The sequence below is a fragment of the Marmota flaviventris genome, chromosome 13, assembly GCF_047511675.1.
Source record: "Marmota flaviventris isolate mMarFla1 chromosome 13, mMarFla1.hap1, whole genome shotgun sequence".
Lineage (NCBI taxonomy): Eukaryota > Metazoa > Chordata > Mammalia > Rodentia > Sciuridae > Marmota > Marmota flaviventris.
This window is the reverse complement of record NC_092510.1, coordinates 22,249,517-22,273,095: the sequence shown is the minus strand read 5'-3', so window position 1 is coordinate 22,273,095 and position 23,579 is coordinate 22,249,517. Positions and strand designations below refer to the sequence as shown.

Below are 23,579 nucleotides of genomic sequence, written 5' to 3'. Positions count from 1 at the left end.
TAAATAATCTATGTGAAAGACTGAACTGAAGAACAACATTTTCCCTAACGGCAACTAATTTTTTAAGGAGTTATCTTTATCCACCTGTACAATAAGTACTGCTCATTTCACAGGTGGATGGAGACGCCAAAGCCTTACAAGGAGGTGTTAATGCAGGCAGCATCTCCGACATAGAAACCAACTTGGATGCAAGTTTCTTCACTGGATCCATGGCTATAAAACCAAACCTATCACCTCTATAGCTTAAAGATACTTCTTTGACTCAGAGCTAAATAAAGAAAATCATTTCTACCTACTTTATGTCATTCCCCATCTACAACAGGCAGATGCTGGGACAAGTTATTACATGATGTAGGTAAGAAATGGTGGTGGTTCCAGTCAGCTCTTCACAAACTGACATGGGAGGAAGACTCATTCTATGAGACGGACATCAGCCTGAACCCAAATTAGACAGACACTAGAATAAAACCACAACTGATGTCACGTATGAATACATATGCAGAGATGATAAATACAATTTAGCAAACTGAATTCAACAATACATTAGAATAATAATACATCACAACCAACCAAGGTTTATCATAGGATACAAGTTTGTCTTAACATTCAAAAAAATGATCAGTGTCATTCACCCCATTAATATTTAAAAAAAAGAAAGAACAACCATATCTTAAACCATGGATCCTAAGTGTAATACCTAAACAAAATGTAAAAACAAAATGTAAGCAATATACTGACTTAAGTACAGCAAGCCCATGAAAAACTCAGGCAGGATAATTCTGTTTTTATAAAGTTGTAAAATGTACTGTTTATATTTACATAACCATAATGAAAAATAAAGACTTCACTAATAAACTATTCAGAGAAATCTTTATAGAATGAGGGATGGGAATGGCAGCCAGACTTTAAAGGTACTTGCAATGTTCTATTTCTCTGGTGCATGGGGATTCACTTTGTAATTCTTCATTAAAGAATACAAAATGTTCTAAATCCTCATTTGCCTATAGGGTATACTTAATTAAAAATTAAAATTTCATCATAAAAAAACAAAATGTAAAACAAAATGGATCCTAAGTGTAAAACCTAAAACAATAAAACTTATCAAAGAAAGCATAAGGGAAAACCTTTGTAACTTGGGCTAATCAAAGATTTTTTTAAATAAAATGCCAAAAGCATAATTGATGAAAGAAGAAGTTTATAACTGGACTTCATCAATATTAAAATTTTCTCCTCTTCAAAATGTACTGTTAGAAGACTGAAAAGAAAGGACACTAAATGTGTGAAAATGTTTCTAGGTCAGGTGTCTGATGAGGGGTTATATTCATAATATGTAAAGAACTATGAACACTCAGTAACAAGAAAATGACATATTTTTTAAAACCAGCAAAAGATTTTTATAGTTCACCAAAGAAGTTACATACATGGCAAATAAGTACATGAAAAGATCCTCAACACCATTAGTCATTGGAGAAATGGAAACAAAAGCATAACAAAATTTCTCTATACACCTATTCCAATGCTAAAGGACACCGTTCTCATACACTGCTGTACAATTACTGGGGAAATCAGTTTGTCAGTGTCTTAAACAAATAAACATATACCTACACAGATGATCAAACTATTCCACTCTAGGAAATTACTCAAGAGAAATCAAAGTATACGCTTACATAAGTTCTTATATATGAATATTCATAGCACCTTAATTTGCAATAGCCAAAACCTGGAAATAAGTGTCCTTCAATAAATGAATGGATAGACAAACTGTGGATATGATCACAAAATGGGATACCACCACATATAAAAAGAATATAGATAAATGGCAATATAATATATCAGGGTTATAAAATAATTGCACTGAGTAGAAGTCAGACAAGAAATAGTTCATACTGCAAAATTCCATTTATATGCAGTTCTCAAAACTTCAAACTAATCTTTGGTGACAAAAAAACAAAAGGGTGGTTTCCTGGCGAGGACGGACAAAGAAGTAGGGAAGGAAGGTTGTTAAGTAAGGGGCATAAAGAAATTTTTATGGTTAATAGAAACATCACAGATGTTTTGTGTGACGATGCAAACTTTGCATATTCTACACTTTAAATATTCTATGCAGTTTATTGCATGCCAAGTATATGTCAATAAAGCTGTTAACAATATTAAAAAAATAAGAACCTGAAACAATGCAATACACCCTCTACATACAATTGCCATCAAGGTCAGGAAAAGATGAATGTGGTTGGAGAACTAGGGCAGGGCATCAAGAAGTTGCGACTTTATCTGAGCTTTGCATTTTGGCAAAGTGGGAAGGAATGGGACAACAATCACCAAGGCTAAGAAAATGGCTGGAGCAAAAGCAGAGCCCTAAGCAGTGATGCCATTGAACCAAGACCCCAGGGAGCTTCGGAGAGCCATGGTGACTGGAGGAATGTTAGGGAAAATCTTTAGTGAGCTAGGACATAACGTTCCAGAGGGACTGTGACTAGAAGAGTGTGAAGTGGCTGTTGGGACAGGCTGGCCAATAGGTTTCCTTCCAGTGTCAAAGCACAGTGAGGTCCTGTGAGTTCCTGGACTGGTGTACTGTGGCTGCAGAGACCACATGCCTGCAGCAACTTGCTAGCCATGTGTGCTCTCACTGCAGGATAAAGAAATGATGCCACAGGTGCCACCACCAGTAAAATCCCCTTGCTGGGAGCCTGAACCTTCTGTGCTTATACCCTGTCACTGAGAGGAGTGTCCAGGAGCAACACCCACAGAAGTGCTCCATAAAGATCTGCTGAATAAATGTCCAGTCTCAGAAACTCACGTCTTTCCGGGTCTTGTGTTCTGCAGCCTGAATTCTCTGGTCCATTTCCTCTTCCAACTCACTCAACTGCATGGCTGCCTTGTCCTGGGCTCTGAAATTCAAAAGGCAGCACAATGAATAGTTCATTGTATACTTGGAATAGACAATGAAGAGAACCTTCGAGCTCATCCATTCTGTACAGTGTTATTTTATAGGTGAAGAGAAATGCCCCATTTTAAATTATATTCCCCATTCCTTCCAGGTAATAAAATAAGATTTGTAATGTGACCATTCAGGTATAAAATGACTAGATATTAAATAAATGAGATAAACTTGATTACATGATAGTAAGTTAGACTGTGGCAAAAGCACCAAATCACTGAGACTCTCAACAAATTCTTAAAATTCTTTTTGCTTCTATGACTGAGTTATAACCTGAACCGCCCCCCTCCTCACAAAACAAACAAACAACAACAACAAAAAAAAAAAACCTCCATGGCAAAAAAATGGTTATGATTTTAAATTTTCATTATATGAAACTCACAATGTTATATGCTAAAGTGAAAAGGGAATAGAAGAGGTTTCAGCAATTGTTTCTCATCAGCTCCTTGCCAAACTTCTAGAATGTAGATAAGGTTGCCATGTAGAAAATTTTTGTTTCTTTTATTAATGCAATTAATAAATCATCTCTCTATGGAGACAAAAGACACTTATTTGCCAAAAAGTTATAAATGGAAAAAATTTCAGTGAGAGGCATTCCAGGATTATTTTATTTACTAGAAATTGTCTAGTACGGACATACCTGTCACTTGATTGATGGTTGAAGTTTAAGATTTTAAAAACTTACACTTTCTTTTGTCCTCTCAGCTGCCTATCTAACTATCTAGCTTTTCACTTGCATAATGCCTTGTCTTCCCAACTAGATTACAAGTGACCGGACAGCAACCACCATAAGGCTTAGAGAGTCAATTCCCTTGAACCAATGGCATGCTGTTAATAAAGAGTAGAGGACAGAACTTATATAAGATCACCCATCTTCTTTCTAGTTTGATGAGAATGCTATAACATACTACCATATTATTGAATTATTTACTCTCTCACAGCACACTTTGTTTATTAGTTTAACTTCTATGTACAACTACAGACAAGTGTCGGGAATCCAAAGTACATTCTGAGAAACATTATCATTTTCTGCTCTTGTTTACTTCCTCCTAATCATACAGCTTGCCCAGGGTTGAGTTGACCAAGTTTGGAAAGCTAACTAGTTCTATTTATAAATATTTGCTACTTGAAGTCTAGAACTTAGGCATCTCCATCACAATCAAATTAAAAACCAAATCTATATTGTAAATAGCAAGGTTACATGCCTTTTTCCCTTTGTTATGATCATTTTTTTCCAGCTATTCCTTCTAGATATCAAATTCCAAACATCTAGAACTTCTCAGGAAATGTTTTCTCTGCCTTTCTTCATTCTGTGTGTATTTGTGTGTGTGTGTGTGAGGGTGTGTGTGAGTGTGTACACGTGCACACGTGGTGTATAAATCAGGGTATTACATGATGACTCTTTTTGCCTAGCAATTTCTAATTCCTAGTAAAATGTCTAGTGTGCTAGGACTGTCCACTGTCACCTGGTCACTGGGAGCTCATCCTTCAAGTACAAGTGCAAAGCAAAATTACTACGACATCTCCACCCCCACCCCCCGCCACCACACATTCAGCTAAAAGCAGAGGAGAGAGTGGAGGTGCTTGCAAAGGATGGTTCACAAGCAGCCACTCAAGCACATCAGTGAGGCCTCTCATAGCAAAAGAGGGGCCTTTAGGAGACTGCAGAAAGAGCCTAACTCCAGATATCGCCCCTCTGAGAGAACACAGAAGTCAGGAGGAGAGTAACACGAACACAAACAGCTCAGCACAACATGATAGACTCACTCCACCTTGAAAGAGCAGCCTGGCTGGCAGTGAGAACACAAAGAAAGGCATCCTTTTCTCTTCCCTTTTCAGTTTACATGATGAATCTTTAAAGGGTGCACGCTTGTGAAAATATGTGACACATATCTTTGTGTGGGTCTGTACATGCACATATGTGAACATGATTGTGAGTGTTTAATAGACAGTAGACACTCTCAAGAATCAATGCATCTGCTTATCATGCCTCAAAGGAGGCCAACTGTGGCTCTGGTCCAAACTCCAGGATGCACTACAGAATCTGGAGTCTGAGGATCACCCTCTTGAAAGCCCCCTAGAAGTCAAACCTAAAGGCAAAGATCAGGGCTAGGTACATTTTGAAAATGTTCATAAGAAACCCCCTGTGAATAGTTCAACTTTTGCTTGACTCTAGGACTATAAGAACAGTTCTATTTAGTATTATAATTTTAAAACAATTTCTCCTCCTATATAATAATCCCCTCCAGTTACTCCAAAGGCTCATTCAGATAGTTTCAGCATTATGTTGAGGGCCTGTAGCTTCACCTGCACCCAGGCAGGCAGGGCAGCATGCTATCAAAGGGGCTGTGTTTACAAGTTCTACGCAGAGAGCAGCAGGGTGCTATGGAATAGGATACCCAGGAACTGTGACAAACAAGATGCCCCCTCTTTCCCAACATATGCTGAAGAGTGTGGTCCTTCTGGGGAGCAAAGAGCAGATGTTTGGATTGTGATACATAAATTCTTATTTTGCACTGAACTGCTGTTTAAACAAGAGGATACCCTATGTAAGAAAGCCATGGCTTACATGAACTCTCCGTATGACAGGATGAGTTTAAACAGTGCTTTGGCTTTCAGTTCAGGGAGAGGGCTGACTGAGGAAGGTTAGGGAGAGGGAAACCATCATTGCTGAGCACCTACATGTGGTAGGCATATTGTGAGGGGCTCCAACCATGACACCATCTATTGAGGCGCAACACCCTGAGGCTGTGAATATTTTTCAATCTCATTTTGAAATGCAGGAACTGAGACTTGGGAAGATTAGGTAACTTTCCCATGAGGTCTTACATCTGTAATAAGGCCAGGCTTCAAATGGATGAAATTCTCTGTGTGCTTCAAGGGGCTGGATAAGATAAGATAAATCTCTGAATTGCTCCATATGGAATCATTGGTCCTGAACAGTTGATATAATAGGATCACAATGACCTACTGATACATTGATGGTTGACCCAATAAATCACTGCCTGGCTCAACTTACCCTGTGCTGGCTTGTTTATGGCCTATATCAATTCAGTTCATTTGCTACCCACGCCAGAGAATGAGTTAGAGGAGCCTTAGTGCCACTTAGAATGAACTTCCATACCTCTTCACAGCAATGGCCAGGTTTTCCATTTCTGTGCTTTGAAGTTTGATCTCATGGATGAAGTTCTTGATCACATGTTCATATGGCTGAATTAGTCTTGGCTCCACAATGTTGATGTTTTGATACAGGACGCTAACTTGCTCTTTTCTGCCAAAACAATTAAAATGAATCAATGAAAAGGTCAAGAGGCAAATCTGCAGAATACTTTTAGGAAATAAAAACATAACTAAAGCAACAAGGAAAGAAAAAGCAGCAATAGGATTAAAGGAACACAGCAGTGAGAGGTCTTGTGTTTTTCTCCATATTAGAAGATGGAGGGACAGGAAGCAGGTAGAAATGCAGAAGAGCAAAATACTGAGAACAGGTACTTGTTTATTGTCCCTGCTGGGTTTAGGTTTTCGGGTTTAAATAGAAAAGTAAATGAATTTATATAAAAGTCAGATAACAGGAAACCAATTACCTAATTCCATATTTCATTAATCCCTAATAAGACATGTTTTAATTTTTGCAGTCACAAGAGTGAATATAGCTATTATTTTATGGTGAGGAAAAACTTAGTTCATGTATATTCATAGTTTCATGTTTACTTGCACTATTTTTACTCACAAAGCTTCTGACAGCAAATGTATGGGTTTTTTCCTCACACCAATCGATTCTCTAATTTTCCAGCCACCAACAATATCACTGCCTGGAGTTGGCACAACCCACAGTTGACTGCCCCACATCAGATACCATTCTCAAGCCCCAGGTGGCCACCTGTACTTCTAACCAGTCAGTTCCCATGACCCCTTGGTCCTGTTCAAGAATTTGCTAGACTGGCTCACAGAACTCAAGAAACAGTTTACTTACTGGTTTATTATAAAGCACACACTTGGAAACGGCCAAATGGAAGGGGTGCAGAGAGAAGGAACTGGGGGAGGGTGCGGAATTCCATGCCCTCTCCAGTCACACCACTCAGTCACTCTATGGGTTCACCAGCCCAGAAGCTCTACATACCTTTTAGTTAGGGCTTCTAGTGCAGATTATTCTTCTTCAATCTTCAGCCCCTTTCTCCTTGCTAGTCAGTAATGGGGCTGAAAATTCAAATTCTCTAATCATGCCTTGCGTCTTCTGAATAACCAGCTCCACCCTGAAGCTACATAGGGGCCTGGAGCTAGCAGTAATCTCATTATAGGACAAAAGACACTCATGACTGTGGAGATTCCAAGGGTTTTTAGAATTCTGTGCTAGGAACCTGAGACAAAGACCAAGTATCTATTTCTTATTGTATTGCAGTATTTATATGTGACAGTCCTCATACTTGTCATAAAATAACTTTTTATTACAAGAAAAAATTTCAGAGGCATTTCAAAAGAAAAACTGACAAGATTCAGTAGCTGACATGATAGAGAATAAAGGAACTGGTTGGTGAAACTAGGGGTGCCCTTGCCTCAGTTTAGGAGCTGATGCCCTAAATGGAGTGGAGCATGATCTATGAGGAATGTGCCCCATATTCCTAGTTAATAAAGCCTACATAATCAGCTGCTATCAGTGGACACCATGACTTAATAACCACACTAGTCCCCACCTGTTATGGTTTGGATGATATCCTCCAAAAGCTCCTATGTTAATGCATGAGGGTCATAATCTAATCAGTGGATTAATCCATGTGATTGATAATTTGAATATATTATTTGAATCAATATTTGAAAATAAAATACTCTGAAGTACTGAGTGGTAACTGTAGGCAGGTGGGGCATGGCTAGAAGAAGTCAGTCACTGGGGGGCATGCCTTGAGGATTATACATATTGTTTCTGGATCCTCTCACTTTCCCTCTGCTTCCTGACTAGCAGGAGGTGAGCAGCTTTCCTCCACCATGCCCTTCCACCCTGATGTTCTATCTAATCTGGGCCCCAGAAGAACTGAATCATCCAACCATGGACTGAACCTCTGAAATCATGATCTCAAAATAAAATTTTCATCCTCCAAGTTGTTCTGGTCAGGTATTTTGGTCACAACAACAAAAACATAACACACCACAACATCCAAAGCTTTTCTTAATCGATGGGCTGCATGTTCACCTTCTTTCCAACTTACATCAGAGACCATGCAATCTGATCTTCCCTCTTCTGACACTAACTGACAGCAACACTTGCTGTTATTTAACAAAAGCTGCAACTGTGACATGACAGTAGCACCACTTTTTTTTTTTTTTTTACAGCAAAGAGCATTTACACCAGTCGAAAGAAGAAATGCTAAGGATTTAAGATACAGGCAATTCCTTGAGCCTGAAATAATTGACTTACAATATTAGTATGAAAAAAAACTCTATAAATTTTCATCAAGTCTAGAAAAGTTAGGAGGAGCTAACAATCACAGGAAAGCTAAATGCTTTCACATATTGTATTACTTAAAAATCACCTCTAGGCACACTTGTAATCCCAGCAGCTCAGAAGGCTGAGGCAGGAGGATTATGAGTTCAAAGCCAATCTCAGCAAAAGCAAAGTGCTAAGCAACTCAGTGAGACCCTGTCTCTAAGTAAAATACAAAATAGGGCTGGGAGTGTGGCTCAGTGGTCAAGTGCCCCTAGTTCAACCAAAAAAAAAAAAAAATCACCTCCAGCGCTTGGATAATTCTTATGCTTTATGATCTAACACTTTTATGTTATCCCCAACAATGCAAAAAGCTTTCTGTCCCCTGCTCCTAATGTGGAGAGACTATTTATCTTGATCTGGTAGAGCCATGGGACAGGCCACTACAGAAACCAGGATGCCTAAGAGCTTTCCACAGTCCAATGACACCAAAGTGATATCCACAGAAGACCATTCAGAAATTCTGAACACAAATTCATACCAATTCACTCAATCCATGTTCCCTGGACATTTGTCCTATTACTCTGTTGAAGGCTGCCTGTTCAGATTCTATGGGGGCACAAGAAAGACAATGATAATCTCAAGCTTCAGTAATTGAAAAGCTATGCACAAAACCATCTCCCAACTGGTAGAGATGATACTGTTAGATTAAAAAAAATTATGATTATAGTACTATTTAGTGAATGCTCAACAGATTTCAGGTATTATACTAAGCAATTTGTATGCATCTTCTCTGAACACACAAAACCATCCTGTGAAGCACTTTTATTAACCCATTTTGCAGATCAGGCAGACTGAGGGCCAGTTATGATCTGATTTGGGTCCCATACCCCCCAAATTTATATGTTGAAGTCCCAACCCTCCGTATCTCAGAATGCAATTATATTTGGAAACAGGGTCTTTAAAGTAAGTAAATTAACACGAGGTAATTCAGATGAGTTCTAATCTATTCTTATTAGTGACCTTATAAAAAGAGGAGTTTTGGACACAGACATATACAGGAGGAAAACCATGTGAAGATGCAGGGGAAGAAGTCATCTACGAACCAAGAAAAGAAGCCTCAGAAGTAACTAACCCTGATGACACCTTATTTCAGAATTACAGTATCCATAATCATGAGATAATACATTTTTGTTGTTCAATCACTCCAGTCTACTATGTTTGTTACCACTATTCCTAGGCAGCCCATAGAGTCCAAGGTCATTTAGTGATTGAGAAGCAGAGGTGGGATTCAAACTCAGCCTCATGCTGGAGACTACACAATCAACTATGACCTGTTGTTTCCTAAATGTGCTAAACATTTCAACTTTGGCAAAAGAAAAGCGGAATTCAAAATCAATGGAAAGAACTATGAAACACCACAAAACACCATGTACATATTAACCCTGAACCTTAAACATGGCCCCAAGTACCATGTGGCTATAAATTCTCAGGGTCTACCAACTCTGTGTAGAGACTAATTATGATTCAAAAGAACTAACTGCTCAAGTTAAATAGCATTAATAAACCTGGAGGAGTAAGTCACTTTATTTAGTGATTTAAAACAGAGAAAGCTGCCATCTCCTCTTCCATCAGAGCTAAGGACAAATACTGGTTCCAAGAGTAGTTTAAAAAAAACAAAACTCTACTTCTGAGATTATCTCATGTAATCTCAGGGTATAACAAGATCACTGACTTCTTTTGCCTTTGTCATTTACTAAACAAGGGCAAGATGAAAAACCTAAAAACTTTCTGTGTAATAGGAACTCAATTGCCAGGGACAGCCACTAAGAAACTGTCCTCTGGAGTCCTTGTTTACTGGCTAACTGAACAAAAATGAAATGTTCAGAAGTAGATGTCTCAGTAGATTCCCTTATTTTCTACAAATTTCTAAAATGAAAAGAAAACATAATGACTCATAAATTCTCTTGGGTCATCTGCTGGTCCTAGCATTACAGAATTTCAAGAACAGTTTACACTGAAGTATATAAATAGGTTATTTTAAAAAATGTCTTTCTCTAATAGAAAATATGTTGTATGGCTAACTCTTGGTGCCAGAATTGCTGGATACTCATTTATTCTGCTTCTTATTGCAGGGAATTTAGGGAAACTGGAATTCACGGAAACTGGATTTCCCAAAACCCCTGGTGTATAGGTTGCAGCCATGTTGGACCATTGCTAGGGAACAGGGCAGCAGAAGAAATATAGGGTCTGTCTCTGTTTCTCTCCCTCCCTTTTTCCCTCCCTCCCTCCCTGCCCCTCCCCACTCTCTCTTCCTCCTTGCTCCTACCCTTTTCTTCCTCATCCTTGTCCTCATAGAGCAACTGAGGAACTCCAATATGGGAAAGTCACATAATGTAACATGCTTGGATCCCAGAGTCACCATGCTGAAGGAAAGCACATAGTCTTGCCTAACCACATTAATCTGTCCTATACATAAGAGAAAAATATGTTTGTATTATATGAAGCCACTTAGACTTGGAACTCCTTTGTTATAGTTGGTTTAGCTTAGAGTTGGCAAGATGGTTTCCTTTTTGAATATTTTACCACCCTCTTCCAAATGAATATACTTTTGTATCTCCTTACTTGATAGCTTCATATTAACCAAGTAATAAAACTTTTATGATCAAGGTAAATCTTTACCACCACCATCCACTCTCTTTAAGAGGGCATAAAGACTAGTCTGAAGCATTTATATTCTGAAGCAGACATTTACTGGGCACCTTATACAGGCAGTGTAGGTACTGATTTAAATATTCACATGTATTATTCACTTATAATACATATCTCAGGATAAGCACACGAAGTTTTCACCAGTGTTTCACTGAGGCAGAGAGAGCAGAGCTAGGATTCCAACTCAGTCCACCTAGCTCCAGAATTTGGCTTTCTAAGGAGGAAGTAGCTCTTCATGCCCAAATCAAGTGATAAACTGGTTTCCTAGAGTCCCAAGTACACACCACCATTTAATAAAATGTCATATACCAGGTTTTTAAAAACTACTTCGAAGGAGGACTTGTCTTATTGCTTAAGGTCTATGCACATTACAAATGAACTCCTTGAAATAATGAAAGCATAACTGAAATTTAGACGAGATATTATTTGGTTTACTTCAAGGTCTTCAGGGAAAACACTATATGGTACTTCCTGCACAGGCAGCTAAACCCCTGTGGATTCCTGGACTCAACCGCCCAGGCCCCACTGCTTGGTGTGAAGATAATCTTTCACTGGACAGTACAGTAGTCACTGGCCTCTCATGACATCTTTGCTCCTGACGTCAAAGGTTAAACAAGCAGCAGTCACACAATGGCTGTACACATAATTCTATTTCCTTCTGGATCTGACCCAGTTTGGTGCATGTGAGTGCCCAGAAGGGTGCCAAGTAGTGAAGAGGCTTGAACACACCTTCCATTCATGAACATCCAGCCTCATGTAAGGCGATTACACTTGGACTCACATATACCAGGGAGACCTGCTAGAGATGGGCTTGACAAACACTAGGTAAGAAGTAAAGGTCAAGTCAAATGAATCAGTCAAGACAAGAGAGAGAGAGAGAGAGAGAGAGAGAGAGAGCTAAGAGAGTCTCTAATACCAAAAACCTAAATTATTCCTGAAGAAATCAAAGGAAAGTCAGAAAAAATCCACCCTGAATTACCTACCAGTTTTAGATGCTTAAAATCTGAGCCTAGTCATTTCTTGTTTAATAAAGTACAAGATGATTTATACAAAAGACGGCAGTAATGTCTAAATACTAATGAAAAAATTCACAACTTAAAATTTTTAAAAACAATCCCTGAGAAATAAGGATTTGCAAACATTACCACTGAGGTTGAGAGGGAAATCAGATGTACTTAAAGACTTAAAGAAAAAAAAATAAAAGCAAACTTAAGATATGTAAAAATCTTCACACATTTTTTGCTAAGATTAACATTTTACTTAGAGCCCATATATATTTATGTTTATGTATCTGCAATTCAGTGAGGCTGGTATTTTAGAATGCCTGGATATTTCTGGTCTCAGGACATTCCTGAGAAACAGTCAAGTGCAGACAATACCACTCCACACTAAGGAACACAGTGACCCAGAGAATTTCTAGGAAAAAAAAAAAAAATGGTTATCAGATGACAAGTCTTGCTGCTTAAGCATTAAAATAGAGAGCTAAACTATTCATCCAAGCTACATGTTATACAGACCTAAACCCCAAAGCACAGTATATGAACAAAAGTGAACAGTATTAAATGCCAGTGTCTTCATCATTCTAAACTAAGGCATGGTACAAGAGAACTGATGCTCTAATACCTGAGTACAAGAAATGAGAATATCCATGCCATTCAAGAGGCATCATGTGAAATCCTGGAAATAAAATGCTATAATCAGACTGAGTTCCTTCTGACATAAAGCTTATACATGATGGAAAAGTTCTGTGAAGATTAAGATGCTTTGTTATCAAGAATCACAGAATAGAGGAACTAAGACAACCAGGGATGACCTGGAGCATGTGTAGAAATCAACCAGGTAAAAAGCAGGAAGAAGGTAGGATGGGTGTGCCCTAGTCTAGGCACCGACAACCACAGGCAAAGAGAGTTCTACATCAGGTGGGGCTGCAGATGTCAGCAGGAACCAGAGGAGTGTATAGGGACTGTAAGCACTAGTGAAAAAAAAATCCAAAAATGAATGTTCTCTCTGATATGCGGATGTAAACACACAATAAGAGGGGTGGATAGAAGTTAATTGGATTAGACAAAGGGGAATGAAGGGAAGGGAGGGGGCATGGGAATAGGAAAGACAGTAGAATATATGAATACATATATAAATACATATATGAATACACAACTAATATAACTCCACATCATGTACAACCACAAAAATGGGATTCTAATTAGACTACATTATACTCCATGTATACTAAGAAGAATAAACAAACAAACAAACAAAAAACCAGAGGGAGTTGGGCTGTTCTGAGAGGATGGGAAGCATCAAAAAACTTAAAGAAATTACATGATCCAGTTTGCACCTTAACTACTCCATCTTCACACAGCTTTGGCCGATGCGGATAATTAAGGAAAGGATTCTGAAACAAATCTGTAGAGATAGAAATAAATCTAAGGGCATTCTCACTTAATCCAGAGATGTGGGACTTCAGGGGTTTTCACCAGCTTCTACTGTACTACAAAATAGGTAGAATTACAGACAATTAAAATCTGATAGTATAATTACTTCTTGCTTTGGGGTTAAGAATAATGACCCTTTTAGATTCCCTGAATAAACCACACTGTCAGTAAGTGCAAAGACTTATCATTTTCCCTCCATACAAATTACTCATTTAAGATGTGCTTTTATTATATAGTACACTTACTCCTGGAATAAATTCCCATTAGCCAGAAAATAGGTCTCAATATCCAGATGCAGCCAGTTGCTAGAGCAGGAGAACATTAACTCTCCTTCTTCAGGTCCAATTTTGCTTTTTAGACAGAATGTGCCTCGGCCCACTCAGCCCCCATGTCCAGGTCCCTATGCCTGGAAATGGTCCCCATCTGTGTTCTTGCAATAGGTCTTTTCCTTTAATACCTCAGTTATAGAATGGTTAGCTGGTTCTCCATTCTATAGAAAATACTCAAGGGTCTCCTCTACCTGGTCCTCAGTCAGAAGTCCTGGGAAGACAAGTTGGTCCAATGGCCTGGACTTTCCAGGCCTCTGAACAGGCTGTTGCTCAATCAGAGGAGAATTTAGTCTAGGTAATAAATCACCAAAGCTTCATCCAGGACCCTCTGCCCAATTACATCTCCTGCAGATGAAATTCTTTCTACATTGTGTCACCCTGAAAAATGTCTCAGTATTTTATCTGGATAACAATCCCCAAAAGGTTTTAAAATGAAAAGTTCCTGGAAGATGAATTAACTAGATTCACTCAAAGGCTAGGAACAATTCAGATTGCAAATTGCTTTCTATTTAAAATCACAAACATTTAGTTATGGATAGTTTGCCAACTGAGGCAAGAAAAGAGAAACAACAAGAGACGTTGTGCTGCAGATTTAGAGAAGGCACAGCCTCAAAAGACCTGAGGGCTTCTGAAGTCATGAATGAATGGTACAGGATGTGCATAATGGCCAGATTCAAATGCTCCCTCCAACATATCCTAGCTTCATGACCCAGGACAAAACCCTTAACCCTCTTGTACTTCAGTTGCCTCAACCTTACAGTAGGTCTAAGAACAGAACCCTAACTCTTAGGGTTGTTTTGAAGATAGACCACTCCTAAAGTACACTGGATATAACACCTTGGCATGCTATAGATAATCAAAAGGTGTTAGTCACTGCTATGATCTGTTATTACTCTTGATTCTACCCAGCTGAGTTGGAGAGAAGTAGGTGGTTGTCTCCTTGTTAGTGCTGTGTTTGGGTGAACAAAGCCTTATGGTGTAGAAGTCCCATGGACAGAAATGTCTTCTGAGCACCACTGCTCTGGAATAATGAGAATAGGGTCATATCCAAGGTCTGCAACAGTTACAATCAGGGTGAGTAAATACTTTCTTTTAAGCACGAAATAGGAAACATTTTAGGCTTTGCAGGGCCTGGTGATCTCTGATATGACTAACTACTCTATTATTGTAGGTTGAATGCAGCCCCAGAAAATAAATACGTGGATTAAGTATGGCTGTGCTCCAATAAAACTTTATTTACACAACTGGCAGAGGGCCAAATGTCCCTTGCTTTGCATATCCTAGTTAAGGTCTTTTAATGTAAGTCCCTCAGTACAGGATTGGAGATGGAGCAATTGAGATCTCACCCTTCTATACTAAGAAAACAGGCTTTAGTTTACTTTGTAATTTTTCTTTCACATACAGAAGTTAATTTTGTAGATATCACATTATTAATGTACTCTAGATGTGTACATGTCTATATAAGAAATGTACCTCTTCATTTAAGAGTACTTATTTGCAAAACACCTTTACTCTCCCAGTATTTCTTATACATCAACTTACTTTGAGTCAAATTAAATGTAGACATAATCAGTCTCATAATGTTAGTATAATTTGGTGTTACAACAGTCATTGTTTACTGAAAACTTCTATTTTGGAAAATATGGCATTGAAGGAAAATTAAGCACGTAGTATCAGTCTCTATGCAAAATTTACTTTTAGATAACATCATTCACCTTCCCAGGTTTCCTGGAGACAGTCCCAGTTTATGCTTGTTGTCCTACGCCCTGGTCACTTTTGTATTTATCCAGAATTTTCCCTTTCTAAATCAAAAAATTGCATTAACCACTATCAACAATGATTAAGCCATATATTAACTGAGCATTTAAAGTTATTAAGGTTGCATTCAAATAAGCTGGGATGAGTTTGTGGATCTCCACTTTAATCTGGTGGTGTGTGAGACATCCATGCAGAAAAAAGATTTCTCATTCACATGTGGCTAACTCAGAAAATAATTAGTGATAAACCTATCTCCTCTTTCCTGACCCTTTCTAGGTAGAATGCAACTAAGACTCCCTTTTAGGAACAGGAAACAGAATACTCACTGATAAAGTAAATTAAGCTTAGGCAAAAGTAGCTGGAAACAGTTAACTCTTTCAGGGCTCAGATGGTGGTGGAGAAAGACTGCAGGTACTTTTCTCTGCTGGACACCAGGGTAGCCAACCAACTATCCTGCTTCCTGTAAGATGGGCAACATTGCTCAGTGGTCATTCAGCCAAATCAGTAAGAACTTGGGAATTATAGGCAGCATGCACAACAAAATAGGTACAGAAAACAGACACTGGGCAGTCCTGACACTGAGAAATACAGAATAATAAAATGGTTCTTGCTACAGTGATTCAACGATTTTTCATATGATCTAAACCTATAACTACTATTTTATTGGATGGTAACACTTTTATATTATGTAATAAACCCTTTTGACAGCAAAGATCTCAAAAACACAAACAAAACAAGTCTGTTTGTTAATAAAAAGTTAATTACTAAATTTATTTTCCTCAGAAAAGTTAATAAATGTATAATTGCTCAAAAGATGTGTTAACATCATAAATGAGGTGCCTAAGAAGTCATAACAACTAAATGCAAAGTGGTGTCCTGGATGGGATGATGGAACACACAAAGAACATTTAGAAAAATTGAAGAAATCAGAAAAGCTATGGATTTTAGTTAATCGTATCATATACTTCATTAATTGTAACAAATGCACTGCACCGAAGCAAGATACAAATAATAAAAGAGGGTAAGTCTAGGTTACGTGGGAACTTTGCATTACCAGTCCAATTTTTCTTTAAAACCCAAACCATTCTAAAAAACTTAAGCTTATTTTAAAAAATAGCTGGTCAATATTTATCCTCCATGATGCTATACCACAGTGATACACATTAACTACAACTTTTTCTCACTAGCACAAAGAGTAAAGCAATAGTTATTATGTTGTTTCCATTAACAGACAAAACTTCCCCAAAATAAATGAGCTTAGTTTTATATCAGTGGAATGAGATTCTTCAAAAAGAATCAGCTGTATTAATTTTAATCATAATTTGTTTTTTTCCATCCTCTGCATAGAATCAAAGTAAAGCGTTCAGAAGTTCATTCTGTTAAAGGTAAAACATGCAACCTTATTACAAAGGTTATTATAAATTCAAACCAAAATAAAATAATAAAGCATTGTGGTTCAAATTATATTTTTATTAAATTGAGAAATCTATGAGGAAACATGCAGTATTTCTGCATCTGACTTTGTTTATATTTAACATAATGTCCTCCAGTTCTATTCATTTTCCAAATGACAGGATTTCATTTGTTTTTATAGCTGAATAATATTATTCTACTATGTAGATACACCACATTTTCTTTATCCAACCAGCTACTTATGGGCTCTATGATTCCCCCCTACTGTGAATAGTACAGCATCACATATAGGCCAGGAAGGGTGTGCAAAGGAGGGAGGGTCAGGAGAGGTTAGATAACAAGAACCACACAGTTAGATCTAAGTAACAAGTTCCAGTGGTCTACGGCAAATAGGGTGGTTAGAGCTTGCAATATACTACATCTATTTTATGAATAACTAGAAGAGAAGAACTTGAAAACTCCAAACACAAAGTAGAAGATGTCAATTATCCTGATTTAATCAATACATATTATATGCATGTATTGAAACATCATACTCTATCCCATAAATATGTACAATTATTATGTGTTAATTTAAAAATTGTTTAAAGTTTAAGGAAATGGAAATGTTAACGACCCTGACTTGATTATTACACACTGTCTATATATAGAATTGTCATACTCTACCCCTAATATGTATAATTAACATAAGAATTAATTTAAAAAGAAATCTGTGAAGAACAGTGGTACATATAACTACATTCAAACCAATCTTATTTCTGCCAACTGAAATTAAAGCTCTGTCAAATTTTTTAATATCTTTGTACACACAGTAATAGTATCTAAACTATGTTAGTCAGTTTTTCATCACTGAGCAAAATGCCTGAAAGAAACAACTTAGAGAAGGAAAAGTTGATTGGGGCTCCTGGTTTCACAGGGTTAGTCCATGGTCAGCTGGCTCCATTGCTTTGGGCACAAGGTGAGAGAGGACATCATGGTGGAAGGAAGTGGCAGGGGAAAGCTGCTCAATTCATGGAAGCCAAGAAACAGAAAGTGAAGAGCCAGGGACGAAATAAAATCCCGAGGGTACACGCCTGTGAAAAAATCAGTTGAAAAACTAATCAAGTCACTCCATAACAAGAGTTATAAAAATTACCTTCATTTTTTGAAGATCTTAGCAGATGGGAATTAATTGAAAACTATGCCTGGGAACCAGAAAGACACCGAGGAACTAGAGATTAAATGATGAGCATAAATTTACTTCTGAAACTCTGTAATTATGATTTCGAATATCTCCATTTGAAAGGAAAATCTATTGATAGGCCTCCCTTATTTAGCTGATTAAATTTTTAGCCTATAACTCTTGGTATACATGATACTATTTAATTAGTTGCCATCCGGAAAGATGTGTCAAAAAATTTATCACCTACTTTTCTCTTTAAGAACCATTGATTTCTATTTATCTGCCTTGCTACCTATCAAACACAAAGATAAATCAGTAAGTTATTCAGTCTGTTTTATACAAAGATGGAAAAGTAGACCAGAAATATCAAATCCAAAGCAAATTTAATCGTAAAGATGTTCTTACAAATTTTTTTGAAAACATTTCCCCTTTGAAATAAAATGCTGTTGACATCTCTAATTTGACATTTCAACAGTTTGGACCTTTAGAAAGGGCCCCTGGAATCACTCAGTGGTGGCTGAGCTATGTCTTCCACGAGGCAGACAACTTCCTGAGACACCCCCCAATTCCCATCCTCTGTCCACTCCACTGCTTACCCTGCATCATGGTAAAAAGTTTAACTGCTGTACTGCTGTCATATATACCTAATTAAAATAAATAAATTAATTAAAAAAAGGTTAACTGCTTTTCCATTTGCTTTTATGTAGAGGGGTGATATTCAAAAATCTTATTAAAATCTGACTTTTTTACATTATATAAGGATCAGTTATCCTGAAAACAGATCCACTTTGAAGCTCCCTGAGCCGCCCCTCACTAAAAGAACAAACAACCTTTCAATTTGCAAAAATTATCTGCTGAAGGAATCTGACCTTCAACCTTCAACTTCAGCTGTCAAGAAAAGAATGAACACCAGTTCTTCCTTAATTGTGCCATTATCTAAACTCTCTGGTCATCTGATAAGAAAAAAAACTATTGCTGTGATCTGTGTGTTTACATTTATCTCAACTTCTATTTTTCATCCCAAACCTTTAACATTCTGTTGATTTTAGTTCCCTTCCCTGTGATCAGAGCTGTATTCCTCTCTCACCTGCTCAGATATTATACCCTCTGGGCAGTAAAATTGGCACAAATGCTACTAAATGAAATGGAAATAAATGCTTAATGGTTGCTTTAAATCAAAATAGTAAAGAGAGAACTGTAAAAAAAAGTTATTACAGTAATTCACCTGAGTGAACAAGGCGAATCCCACAAAGCAGTAGTATTTATCTACTTCCACATATAGCTTTTTAAGCATTTCCCAAAATTAAAAAAAGATTAAAATAATAATTCCATGGCTGATGATCCAAGATACAGGGTGCCAGACTCCCATGAATTCATCTCAGCTTGAGTCATGCCCTCTCATGGCTAGATGCCTCCCTGTTATCTGTATTTATAAAAACACAAACCTATGTTTTGTGCTTATCTTTCCAAGTGGCATAATTTCAACAAGAGCAATTTGGAACTACAGTGTTTATTTGGGAAATTTTCAATATAAACAAAATTGGAAAAGGGGGTTAAGTATAAATAAAAATGGAAAAGAAATTAAAATGTAAATAATAATTATTTCAAAATAATGGTAGCACTCCAGCTATCTGAAATTCAGGTATCTGGTACCATAAAACCTTCAAAAGAAGGTTGAAAGTCGGGGCAAAAATAAACAAAACCCAGCCTCTACTGCACCCCTGCTTGGTATAGAAATAACCTGCTTCAAACAGATGTTTTAAAACACAATTCTGAGGTATTTGATAATTGTTTCCCAAATCTTCAACAGATAAAGATACCCAGGAAGGAAGGACGTACCAAATTGTGAAACATCAGCTTGCAGCCTGACAGCATGAAGAGAAAACACAGGAACTCACAAGGCCAAGTTAAACCCCTATGTTCACAAATCCCAAGGATATCCCTATATCACAGCCCTGGGTAAAACCAGACTTCATAAGGATCACCCTGAGTTAGGGAAGAAAGATTAAGAGATTTTGCAAATAATTATTTTGAGCAATGCATTCACTGTATACAACCACACACTTACAAAAGAGATGTGTCAGACTGCTAGTTGCAACACTGCATATAATAGGCACAAAATGGAAATTACCCAATGGCTATTAATAAATCAAGTGGATAAGTAAATTGTGGTATCTCCACACAGAACACTCTATTGCAATGCAAATAAAAAGACTACAAGTTCACAAATATAACGATGAGTGAAAGATGCCAAATACACTGTAGGAATCTATGTATATGAAGTAAAAAAGTAAGCCAACGATAATGACTGCCCAGGAGGAAAGGAGCTAAGCTGATTGGAAGGGGACTTTCGGAGGGCTCTGCAGTGTGGTGAATTGTCCTGGTTCCCAGCCTGGATGCTGGTATGTGTGAGCATCTGATAGGTAAAAACTTTAATTGCTGGATAAGAACTTCATATCATTTAACAGAGTAGGTGACTTTCTAAGACCCCAAATGCTCAGCTATACCATGTTTTAATTCTAGCTGGGGGTCATTAGGTAATTGGGACTGTAACAATCTAAGAGGTTTGCGAACTTTCGTGAACTGACAGAATCGTTTTAATCTGAAGGCAGTTATCACTGTACTTTCTTAGGGGAAAAGATGCACTGTCCTTTTAGACCAACATGAAGCCTCAAATCTGTATACAGAGAATCAATCAAAGACTCTCTATCTTTGTGCATTGCTGTAGCCTTCCATGAATTTGTACCCAAAATTAGAGCCTCTCTGTCATAAGGCAGCCAGCCTCCTTTTGCATCAGTTAGCTCATTCCCCAGATCAACAGGTGAATGGCACTAGAGTGGAAAAGGCTTTCCCAGAATTTTAATGCTTTATGTCCCCAAGTCACAGCCATAGAATGCAAGACCATGAACATGACTGAATATAGGGGCTGCAGAGGAAAGCAAACTGGAAACAATACCCACTCATGTGCAGTTTCCTCTTGGCACAGACAGATCTCTTGCTTTCCATGGCTTCTCGCAGATCTCTTGCACTTGTTTTTGTCACCATAACCAAGCAGCCACAACCCACATATCCTCCATCCAGCTACCTTCACCTCTGGGGGGGAAAAAAAAAACACTGAAAAAATCCTACATGTTCTTTTTTCTTCTTTTCTTTTTAAAATATCTACAGATACTCTGAACTCTTGTATTTCTGTTAAGAATCTAACATGACTTCTTTATTGTGCTAGTATTGTTTAGGATTATTAATGTTTATTTGAGTATTCATTCTGGTTACAGGGTTATACAGATATTGAGTGGTTTGCACTCTCCCTAATTCTTTTCTTCCCTACACCCTGTGTATGCTTTCAGAACATCCAATATCATTCAACAGAGTAGGTGATTTTCACAGTAGGTACACCCACTACATTAAGAGTAGGAATGTGGGCACTGTCATCCATTCATTAGCATCTCTAAGCTACCCATACCCACCCGCCATTCTGAAGAACAAGCTATGCAAGTAGGTTTCTGAGGAAGAAAAAGAAAGTACTTCACACCACAAACACTAACACATTTTACAGCATGTTGGTCAGGAAACATGAGATAGCAATGTCCTACAACATGGATATTCCAAACAAACAGGTTGGTGTTTCAGTAATTGTTCCACCTCAGCCCAGATCAGACTGCAACTCTGTTCTACTGAAGCAAGAATTACAAGGTGACTGTGTCATGTCGGAGGATGAAATGGTGCAGTCTGGCATTCCTAAGCAGATGGGCAACAAGTCTGCAAGTGCTGCCCTAACCTCCCAGGACCACTTCTACCCTGGGACAAGGTAGCTACAGGCAGCCAACAATACACCTGTATTTTCACCACTGCATTCAGATTTCAGCATGTACCACTCCTTTTGTGCTTTTTTCTTTCTATCCAGATATTTCAAAACCATTCTTGGTCAAAGACTATGGGACAATAAAATGGCCACTTAAGCATGCACCATTATTTTATAATTGTAAAGGATCACAAAGAAGTGTCAAAACCAAACATTCTCATAAAACACCCCAAATCTAAATTTAAATAATTAAGTTGAATGTTTCTTCTGTTTGGTCTCTAGGAATAACCTGCTTCAAACAAGTGTTTTAAAACATAATTCTGACGTATTTGATAATTGCTTATTATAATTTGGATTTGGAAATGTTCCTTGAAAAGCTCATGTTTTGAAAGCCTTTTCCCCAATGCAGCAAGGTTCAAAGGTGGGGCTTTTTACACAGTGATTATGGCTGTAACTCACTGGTGAATTAATTCGTTTTTTGGATTAATAATTTGAATAGACTAATGGGTGATAACCATAGGCAGGTGGGGAGAGACTGAGGAGGTAAGTCACTGGGGCATGATCTTTGGGACTCTATCTTGCCCCTGGTGTGTGACTACTGTTGTCTCTCTCTGCCTCTTTCTCTCTACTTCCCAGCTGCCATGAGCTGGGAAGCTTTCCTGCACCACACTCTTCCACCATGATATTTTGATTCATTTCCATCCCAAAGCAATGGAGTGAGCTGACTAAAGACTGAAACCATGAGCTCAAAATAAATTTTTCTTCTTCTAAGTTGTTGTTTTCAGGTATTTTGGTCATGGCGATGAAAAACATAAAATTGGAAGACAAGGCCAGGCATATGGACCTGCCCCAGGGTGGAGTGAAGGGGAGCAAGACACAGAGTTTTTGTATGCCCTTCAGTAGATGAATGGATAAAAAAAAAAAATGTGGCATATGTACACAATGAAATATTACTCAGCAATAAAAGAGAATAAAATCATGGTATTTGCAGGTAAGTGGATGGCGCTGGAGAAGATAATGCTAAGTGAAGTTAGCCAATCCCAATAAAACAAATGCCAAGTGTTTTCTCTGATATAAGAAGGCTAATTCATAGTGGGGTAGGGAGGGAGAGCATGGGAGGAATAGATGAAATCTAGAAAGGGCAGAGGGGTGGGAGGGGAAGAGAGGGGGCAGGGTGTTAACAAGGAATGTGATAGACATCATTATCCAAAGTACATGTATATAAAGTATGCTCACATCAAAGACACGAATTGGTATGAACATACTTTATGTTTCAGAGATATGAAAACTTGTGCTGTATATGTGCAATAAGAATTGTAATGCATTCAGCTGTCATTTATTTTTTAAAAACCCATTAAAAATTAAAAAATAAAAATAACAACAAAAAAGCTTTCTCATACAAATAAAAAGTTGAAAAGTAAAAACAAAATAATAAAACAAAGAAAGAATACCAATTTAAAAAAATAAATTCCTATAAATAGTTTTCACATGAAAGATAAAACATTCTAATAATAAAGAAAATAACACTGAAATACCAGGAAATGACCACATATAATTAAATTCCCATAATTTTAATCATAAATCATTCCCTTCCAATTGACTTCCTACATGTTT

At 37.7% G+C, this 23,579-nt stretch overlaps 1 protein-coding gene across 1 annotated transcript in view; it reads right to left on the bottom strand.

Annotated features, from left to right (window-relative positions):
- Rasef (RAS and EF-hand domain containing) overlaps positions 1-23,579 on the bottom strand; it is a 70,290-nt gene that overhangs the window by 34,898 nt on the left and 11,813 nt on the right. Inside the window, exons 2-3 of the mRNA XM_027921827.2 lie at positions 6,063-6,209; positions 2,798-2,888 (exon numbers count right to left, since the gene is read on the bottom strand). Of these exons, the coding sequence (XP_027777628.2) occupies positions 2,798-2,888; positions 6,063-6,209 (238 nt within the window). The remainder of the gene's footprint in view (positions 1-2,797; positions 2,889-6,062; positions 6,210-23,579) is intronic.